Genomic DNA, 10,000 nt, shown 5'->3' with positions numbered 1-10,000 from the left:
CAGGTTTTCCATTTTATTTCTCTTTGAGGCTTATTCAAGCTTTTGGTAAGTTGGTTCCTGTAAAAGAAATTTTTTTACATGTACCACCTCTCCTATGGTGCATCTGGTGAGAATGCAGGGTGGGTCTGGTGAGAAAAATTGAAGGCATATTGTGGACCAAAAAAAAATAGCCTTGCAAGTAAAAAATGCTGAAAACTCTAGAAAGGATCTGTGGAAAAATTAGTTTATGATCAGCAGATAAAAACCCCTCAAGGGATACTGAAGGGAATGATCAGGAGCCTGGATGAGACCCAAGTAGCCGTGAGGGTTAAACAAATATTCTCATGAAGGAAGGTACTACTATCACGATAGTCAAAGATCAGGGGAGAGGAATTACCAATGATTGATAGTTGTTGCAAGCTCCTCACAAAAAAAAAAAAAAAAAAAAAAAAAAAAAAAAAAAGCATAAAAAGTTGGCCCTGGGCTTGCAGTTTGTAAGCCCTACAGACTCTGTAAGAAGCTTGAAGCTCTTTTTTTTCTTTTCTCTTTTCTCTCTCTCTCTTTTTTTTTTTTCTTTTTTAGGGAATTTGCCTGCTAGGCAGGTCTTCCCTAGCTCTCACAGTTCTAATTATTTCCTACTGCCCTAATGCTTTCTCTCTACTAAATTCTCCATTGACTGTAATAAAGTCTCCCTACTTTTAAGAGCTTGGAGAGCTGCTTTTTTTTTTTCCTTTTTTTTTTTTTTCTTTAAGCCTGGGAAAGAGAGGGAGAGAAAGGGAGTGAGAGGAGTGTGCTTTCCAAGGTGGAGTTTCCAAGCTGTCGTTGCTCAAATAAGAATCTTATCCTGAAACTGGCTGCTCATTTCTGCGTGGGCTATAGGTAATGCACTCAAGCAGTTTTTGCCACTCTCTTGTGTGTAAAGTATGCATCTTATAGTCCTGTACACACTACTCATACAGGTAACACTGGCCTTCATTGGGATTTTTTCATAGCAAGTGAAAATAAATAGCAGGTGGAAATTAATTAGACCTTCCTTGCTGTTTTGGGAAGTGAACTGTTGTTTAATAATGGCATGAGTGTGACAACATACTCCTCAATTTTAGAAAGCAGATAAATTACTGTGCCCCAAACTGACCTGCTATTTTTATTCGTCCAAAAGAATTGAGATGCTGTGAAAGGAAAAGATACAGCCTTTAAAATGCAAGATAGCTTTTAGTTAAGATTGAATACTATATTCTACCTTCAATACCTTTATCTGACTGTTGGTGCCAGTCAGTTAAACGGATGTTCATTTAAACATCTGATAGATAAACCATAGTACATGGACAGTGGGAAAAATTGTGGCTTATGGTGGAGAGATAAATATTTTAGACAATGCTTGTTTTTTCAGTTTAGCACAAATCAATTAATCTGGTTTCCTGATACTTCCTCATGCCAGCCAAGTGAACCTGTTAAGATGACTGCAGGAAGGATGCGTGTTTTCTTCACCTGGAACCGTGTGTGGGTGGGGATGCTGAACTGCTGGTTCTTTTCTCAAGTGAAATAAATCTCATCTGTGCTAATTTGCAAAGTCCAGTTGTCAATTTCATTAAAAGTCTGTGTTTAAAAAGACCTTCGGAGGCCCACCATATGAGTGTCCACTTAAAAGTTTTATACTACAGCTTGAATTCTTCAGAGTATCAGTGCTTTCTGTGTTGGGATCAAGACACTGTTGTCCCACTGCTGCCTATTTTATCAATTTTTGAACTTTTTACTTTACTCACAACTACAGTCCTCACTAGTCAGAATATTGCAAATACTAAAACTATTATATCACTTTAATATATTATTTTTTTACTAGGAAAATTATTATTTTTCTTGTGAAAGATGCCGACTTTGATCACTGATGCAGATGATATGTATTCTTTCTGATTATATTATGCCCTGCAATGTAGAACTGGAAGCTTTGTTTTTCCAAAAGAACTTCCAGCACAAGGTGTTTGGGCATATTTCACATATTTACAGGGAAAACTTATTTGAGCAGACAGTAGTGTATTCAACCATTAATATAGATAATTTATTTTACACCTACTAATACAGATACTTTATTTTACAGTATTACAATGGTGTTTGACCTAATTAGTGTTTTAAGTATATTAACTTAGGTACATATTTAAAAATTATGGAGTGACTTGTCTCTGCTTAACTCAAGCTTTGAAAGCTGTTTTGGATAAAGTGAAAAAAAAAAAAACAAAACACCTTTACAAATGTTCTTTTAGCTTTCCAAATTTTTCGTTCTCACACATTCAGCTACGTCCTTAATATTTGGCATTTTGATTTATTAAGCAATCTTAAGTATTAAAGGCTTTTAGCGTACACCAGCGCAAGACTTCAGATGCATTGTGCCTTGTGTCAATGATGAATTAATTCCAGCAGAGCACAAAAGTTACCATTATTTAAGCCTAGCTCCTCACCTCTGCTGTTACACGGCAGTCGGGGTTCAGAAGGCCGCGGGCCGGGCTCTGTCTGTCGGAGGGAGCGAGGCGGCGGCGCCGTGTGGGCTCCGGGCCCGGCTCTCCTGCGCGCCCCGGCCGGCCCGGCCCGGCTCGCGCCCGCCCTGCGCGGCTCCCCGCGGGGCGCGCGCCCAGCACCCGCTCCGCGCGCTCCCGGCGCCGGCCCCGCGAGGCTGCGGGGGCGCGCGCGGCTCCCCGCGCGGGCCGGGCCGGCCGCGGGCCGGGCCTCGCGTCAGCGGCACGTGCGGGGCACGCCGAGGCCGAGCCGCGCGCGCCGCGCCGCCCCCTGGCGGCCGCGCCGGAGCCGCTCCCGCGGCTGCTCCGGGCCGGGCCGGGCCCTCGGTGCCGGGCCGGGACCGACCGCACCGCCCGGGCCGCGCCGGGCACCGCGGACCCTGCCGGCCGGGTATGACACGCACCCTGCCATAAACCGAGGAGCTTTAATTGCGGCACCGCGCGCTATCCTGCTATTTGTACAAATAAAAGACCCCGTCTTGATGCAAAATAAACACAAAAGCACTGTTGTGACTATAACAGGGAGTCATATACTAATTTATATAATAAGTGGTTGTGCACGCTTTATTCAAGATTATGGCTGCAAGAAATGGCATGAATTGCTGGGTGTGTTTAATGTTGGATTATAGCAATTTGAAACATGTCAAACACATGGCTAATGCCTCATGCTTCACTCATTCTTGCGTAAACCTGCATAGCCACCATCCATTATACCCCTGGTAACAACACAATTCTGCAAGTAAATATTGTTACACTAAGTAACCTTTCAATTCAAGTTGTTTAGGAAGAGAAAATGCAATCTTGTGCAGTCAGTTCCAGTGTCAGTTTAATGTTTCAAAAGGGAAGTGGTGTAGAGAATAAGTATCTGTACAGTGACTTGCCGACTTAAAACACAGGCGCGTGCACGTGCGGGCGCACGGGCGCACAGAAAATGTCCAGTTGGCTGCAGGGGAGAAGAGTAAAGCTGTAGCTTCTAACTCAGCGAGGTGGAGTGCTTCTTTTTTTGGTATGGGCGATAGCTTGGCTACCCTGGCAGGATTAGGTATTCGACCTGCCGTACAACCACCCTCTGAAATGATCTACAATTTCACTTTCTCTTGCAGACAGCAGAAAATATTTTCCCCATACCTTTGTTTAAAATACCGGGTAGCTAAGCTTGTATCCCACCTTTGGCGCCAAGAGTTGCAGAATCGCAACAGAAGTAGGTGCTGGTGAATGTGTCTGTGAATGTGGGTGCGTGTGTGCATGTGTGCCTGTGTAGGCATGCTCATGACTGACAGCGAGTGTGACAGCAAGAGAAAAGAGAAGGATTAGAAAGTATGAATGTGTATAAATGTATGTAAACAGGGACCTGTATATTTTTTCTTGTCCTATTTGAATTTCCAAACTTACAGCCTTAGTATCTGGCTGATACCTGTCTATTTCCTTTGTGTTTATTTATGCTTATTTTGGTAACAATCTGCACTACTGTTGTAAAAACAAGAAAAATGTACATTAGTTTGCTCAGTGAGATGTTGCAGGTTCAAATTATTTTGCTACCAATAACTCGGATACTGATACACAGACATTAGAAATCATCCTTGTTTGGATGTTTTCAGTGCTTCGGTTTGTGAGGATTTAGAGTTGATAGTACACACACACGTGTGTAGACTCACGTATATATGTATGTCTATGCAAAAGAAAAGAAGGGAAAAGGAAAAGATTCTATGCTCTTGCTTTCTCTAGCAGCCTTTTTCAGTTGCTGACAGTGAGGAGGGGGCTGAGGACAACACACACAGTGCATTACTCTAGCCAAAGTTTTTTAGTGTTGTTCTTAAAAATATCATTTTAAAACTGGAGAAACACCCCCCAAATTTTATTTTTAACATAAAATTATAGGGTCTCTTTTATCTTCATAAAAATACTTCAGTGTTTCTTCCACTTCAAAATAAATTGCCCTTTCTAGTATTGGGACTCTGTAGTTTCATTCTGTCTGTACCTAGCTGTTGGACCGGATTTGTTGTTTTCTATTGCCAGCATAGTGTTACTGGTCATGTTATGTTAAAGCCTATTCTGCTGGCTCACAGGCACTTTAACTTTAAATGTAGAGCCTGAACTACACTCTGGGGCTTTGCGAGGATACAAAATCCACGAGACATAAAACCCTTTGGTTAATATGAACTGGAAGACATTTAACCCTTCTTTGTTAATTGCAATGAAACAGAGAGATGTAAAAACAGGAGGGATGGTGTATTTATTTTTTACATTTCTGGGTGTTTTGTAATGTTTTGATTATCTAACATTTACCCCTCTTTGCCCTTTTGATGTGCCTGGCTAAATGTACCCCTGTTATTGTCTGATGTTTGAATTTGTAAAAGATGAACCTGTCTGTCGGTTAAATCTTTATTTCACTAAAAGAGTATTAACGTTTGAATTTCCCAAATTTCCAAATCCTTGTAACGATACAGCTGATGAAGTTTCAAATAAATTTCCACTCTGATATACACGTCATTTTATTGAAAGTAAATATTGTAAAAATCGGAAAGGGCTGTCTGCTTCCACAGTTGTGGCATATCCGCATTAGAATTTTCATATAACTACTAAGGGCAATCAGACCCTTTTCTCTGAATATTTTAAACATTGTACATGTAAAATTTATGCCTAATTTGAATACTTATTAGCTGCCTAATCTCAGAAAAGAGTATTAGCTTTGTTTTTGCCTTGTAAAATTCATCACTGCTTGTATCACATTTTCCATTTCTATTATTTTTCTTTGCTAATGTTCATAAGTGTTTTAGGAAGGCTGTTTATTCATAAACACATCTGGTGCTGCTGTTGTTTACTGGACTGTAACAGCTGCCCTCCTTTATGTTAACTGTGTTTGTGTTTGGGCTTTTTGCATCCTGTTTATTTCTGACCAGAGCATCCTTAAATAACGTATATATTGCTATTTTAACATTTTTCGCACAATATATATAGTTTTACTTTATCTTGGAGGAGCTTGTTTGTGGTAACTCATACTGCATTTTAATTAATATCCCATGCAGATAGTTGAAGTTGTAATGATCCTTTTCCTGATTTTTTTTTAAATTTAATTTTTTTTTATGGAAAGGCAGTTGCTTATACTTTCCGAGGGAAAAAATATCTAAATTAAATAATTAGGCTAAACAGCAAGCTTTGTTTCCTTTCCTGAGTTTGCTTACACATCCCTCTCCCTTCAGAGGTGTTTTTTAAAATCACAGCTCAGCCAGGTTGTTGTGAGGACTCTTGTCAGTAGGTCGGGAGTGAGGATGAAGGAAGGGAGCTGCATTCTGACCCTGCGAGAGCAGGAGAGGACTTTGGTGGCTCTGAGAAGAGACGCTGACCTTTCCATATTACAGATACAAAATGCGCCTTGAAATTCTGGTTTGTAAGGGCACGTTGGTTCTTTATTTACTGCAAAGATTTCAACTGATCTTGGCAGGACATCTCATTGCTATCCTGAAAGTACAGTATATTTATGCAGTGAAAATGATAAAACATTTATTACTGTAGAGAAGGTAATATGCATAATTTATGCTGTTTTTAGCACAATCATTAGTGATATTCTTGATAGATTTTATTTCCAGCTTTCATATCTAATACATGCCTGGAAAATTAATTTTATATCTTTCATTTATTTGCCTATGTTAAAATTGAGTTTTAAGTCATCTTCAAGTGAACAGTTTGATTGCTGCTCATGCATAAGCTTAATTACTTCCCAGGAAGGACAGTATTAAATGTTTTAAATGTCAGAAAAATAAATGAATATCAGGCGTTTGATTAAAAAAATAGGCAATATCTGACGTGTTTGCAGCAGGAGCTTTTTCTTAAAATGCCTCCGAGGCAAAATTTTATTTAGTCACAAAAAAGGAGAAGCCCATTATACTATTTATCATTGGTTGATACCATATGATTTGTAACACCCTTACAAAATTTTAATTTTGTATGATTAGCTGTGCATCATTAAACAACAGCCTTGCATAAGATATGCTGTAAAATTCTGACAGAATCAAGATAGTGAATATTTTAAATAAGGCTGTATAGTCATCCATGGTTGTCAAAGCTAGATAATAGGAAATATAGAGCAGTGTGTGAAATCGTGCCTTCACTTAAACTGGTTTTATAGGTAGACTTTAAAACGTAGTCGTTCATAAATGCTATTGACCATGCTGCGTGCATGGTGTGTTATTTTGGCCGTTAAATGTAAGCACACAAAGCTTGCTTATAGAAATCATAATTCCAGTGATTAGCAGCTGTATGAAAGCAGAGTTTGCATTGCATTTCTTGGTAAACGGCTCTGCGAGGCTTTTTTCTTCTTCTAAAGATGCTGTCTGTGTAATTGGCAGAGAGGGACATCTTGATAATGGAAGTGTGAAGGTGTAACGCGTGTGTTAATTGATACTTCTTAATCACTTTTAGGTATTAAGTCATGATGCAGGAATCTGCGACAGAGACAATAAGCAACAGTTCAATGAATCAAAATGGAATGAGCACTCTAAGCAGCCAATTAGATGCTGGCAGCAGAGATGGAAGATCAAGTGGTGACACGAGCACTGAAGTAAGCACAGTAGAACTGCTGCATCTGCAACAACAGCAGGTAAGTTTGTTTTGTTTCCTGTTTGTTTTTAAACAATAAAGGGCTGTTTTCAGAGGGGGACCTTTTTGTAGACCCTTGGTGCGTGCTGAATGCGGAGTGTGGTGGAAGCGAAGAGCGTGTGGGGCATTATTTGTTGTTGTTTTAGTGCACGATAATGCTGAAATGGAAGGATCCCGTTCTTGTGGCAGCAACATCTTGCTGATATGGCTGCATGCCACCACGCTTGCCTGGTGATTAAAATCCCGCTGCGTATTTATAAAAGTTGTGCCGAAGCCTTGCAGTGCATGTTTTCAGGAGCTGTTAGTTTACTGTGCGGCTCGGGCGTGCAGGACGTGGTGCGGGGCTTTCCACCAGAGGGCCACATTACTTGAGACTTGGCTTCGCCTGCAATGAATTGTGCCAAAGTCGGAGCTGGGCAGTGAAGGGACCCTAGTGAAGGGACCAGAGTGACTTTTCTCAATAAAGATACTTTGCTGTCGTAGGGGTAGTTAAAAAATGCGGGTTAGTTCAAAAGCACTGAAGTAAAAAAGACGGTGTTCCTGTCTGCGTGTGCTTGCGTGTGTGTGAGTTGTAACATGGATGTGTAATTTTGAAAACATGGGAAAAGAGAAGAAGCGCCTTTTCTGCAGGTCTGTTTCCCTTCTCATTTTGAAAACATATTTTTTAAATTTGTCTGTTCGTGTTCCCAACAATTTAATGGAGAACTACTGTTATGTTTAAAACTGTAAAATTCAACCGTGCTCTGGCTGCTGACACCACCTAATTACAAGATGCAATCCATTAATTTTTGTCACTGTAAGATTTCTCCTCCTTTTAAAACCTGAACAAACAAAACTCCTACTTTTTCTGCCTAAAGGGTTGCCTCTCCATCAGGGAACACACATTGTACTAATGCAGTGCAACCCAAATTGTTTGGTAAACAATTGGGGTCTGATTCTGCAGCGTGCCCAGTACCTGCTTCAAACTCCTGAAAGTCTTCGCTGCCTCGTCCTCTCATTTGCTGAGCCCACTCAGCACCTTTGGAGTTCAGACCTTAATTTTAAATGCTGAGGTTTTTCATTTCAACGTCAGGTATTACATTAATGGAAGGAAAGTTGTTTTCTGTCAGGTAAACTATTATAAAAATGCTGTTTTATAGAAACATGTTTTAACATGATAGATACATTGCATGTGCATGGGCCTCTGAAATAACAGGTCGTAATAGCTCTTAAAATTGAATAATTTTTAGTGCTGAATTAAGCAGTGTACACTAGCTACATTTATAGTTAAATATTTTAAATGGTGACAGAAAATGTGGAAGAAGGAAATAGTTGTAGATTGAAATATGAGCAGTTGTTAAGGCTTAAGTCTGTGCCTTGCTTCAAATTCAAGTGTATTCTGTTTTAACAATTGAGCACTTACAGTATACCAGTCTGAAGAAATACAGGTTTCAGTGTCTTCATTATGTTCTTAGCAGGTTTCTACCTCTCTCTCTATATATGATTATGTGTATATATACACCTTGTATTTTTATATTATTTTCATATAAAATTGTATGCATATAAATAAATATAAAAATTTAATATTGTTTTAATTGAAAATGATGCCATCATCTTTATTCAGGTGTTCAGGTTATAACAGAATTTTAAAGTCTTTGTTGAGAAAGAGTGTACCAAATTGGTGAATATGTTTAGGAAACTAAATTTAAGTAAAGTACTTCAAAACACAAAAATGCTAATAGAATAATGTGCCACTTACATGTTTCTCAAAGTAGCAGTCCTAGGCATGTGTAGCCAATTTGTCCATACAGCCAGAGATTCCAGTAGATAGCATTTGCAAAGACCACAGAGAATTACAACTGAAGATGAAAATATCCAGTTGAGTACTAATAACAGACAGGTTCTGAGGGGACAGGCTTAGAAGTGACAATCTGTTCTTCAAAATTGTGATTAGATCTTAAATAAGCAGACAGGCAAAGTAAAACCATGGGTACAGTTAATAGGACTCAAGAGGCGTTTTATGGTAGGGTCTGCACCATAGGATTTAAATACAACGAGTTAGGCATATGAATCCTTCTATAAAATATGTTGATGTGAAACATAAACACTAGTAAACATACAGTAGGATGTCCTTCAGATAACAGGCATAGCTTTGTGCTGCTTTTGCTTTTCTTCCTCCTTTTTCTGTTTCTTTCCCCCCCATTTTTGAACAGATGCCTTTTGAAATATGAATGAAGACGAAAATGATGGTTGCTTTTATTATTGTCACTTTAGTAATTCTCTGAAATGATGTTTTTAATATGTGACACTTGTCTGGAAAACTTTGACACAGAGAAAAACAGAGGAAACCCTAGCAATTATTATTGCTAAGATTTTTTTATTGTTTAAATATGTGCAAGATGTACTCATCTCATGGTTTAACATTTTGGATTTGGCTTCTCTGAATCATTTCACTGGGAGTCTTCAAATAGAAAAATTAAGTTTTTTATAGCTGTTTCTAAAGGAAGCAAGCAAATGATTGCTGGTTTTAATAATTTCCTTCAACTAGGCAGCTGTGTAAAGGGATGCTAATGCTTAAGAATAGGTTTATCAGCCAAGTAAAATAATAAAATAAGTTTTTACTGTGGCATGAATATTTACTGGGGAAAGTTAAGTGAGAGAATTTTTAGGCTATATAGAAGACCAACTAGGCTGAATTAATTTCTTAAAGTTATTTATATATGGATTTATAGAAGGTAAATAAGATAAAACAGACTTTATTGTATTCTTGTAGGCAACTATATGGAGTTTGGACACTTGTTATTTTCTTGATGAACTATGTTGTTGTGGTCTTTATATAGAAATGAGAAGTTTGACTTAATCAGGGAGTTATTCCTCATCCATGTATCAAGAGTGAATGACAGTATTCTATAATATATTGTAATATATACTCGGTGATA

General features: G+C 38.8%; 1 protein-coding gene across 1 annotated transcript in view; it reads left to right on the top strand.

The window, feature by feature from the left end:
• The window catches only part of FOXP2 (forkhead box P2), a 399,923-nt gene that overhangs the window by 207,729 nt on the left and 182,194 nt on the right, over window positions 1-10,000 (top strand). Inside the window, exon 4 of the mRNA XM_084205352.1 lies at window positions 6,906-7,083. Within this exon, the coding sequence (XP_084061478.1) occupies window positions 6,916-7,083 (168 nt within the window). The 5' untranslated portion in view covers window positions 6,906-6,915. The remainder of the gene's footprint in view (window positions 1-6,905; window positions 7,084-10,000) is intronic.

The sequence above is a fragment of the Fringilla coelebs genome (assembly GCF_963513975.1).
Source record: "Fringilla coelebs genome assembly, chromosome: 5".
Lineage (NCBI taxonomy): Eukaryota > Metazoa > Chordata > Aves > Passeriformes > Fringillidae > Fringilla > Fringilla coelebs.
This window is presented reverse-complemented; position numbering and strand designations above follow the sequence as displayed.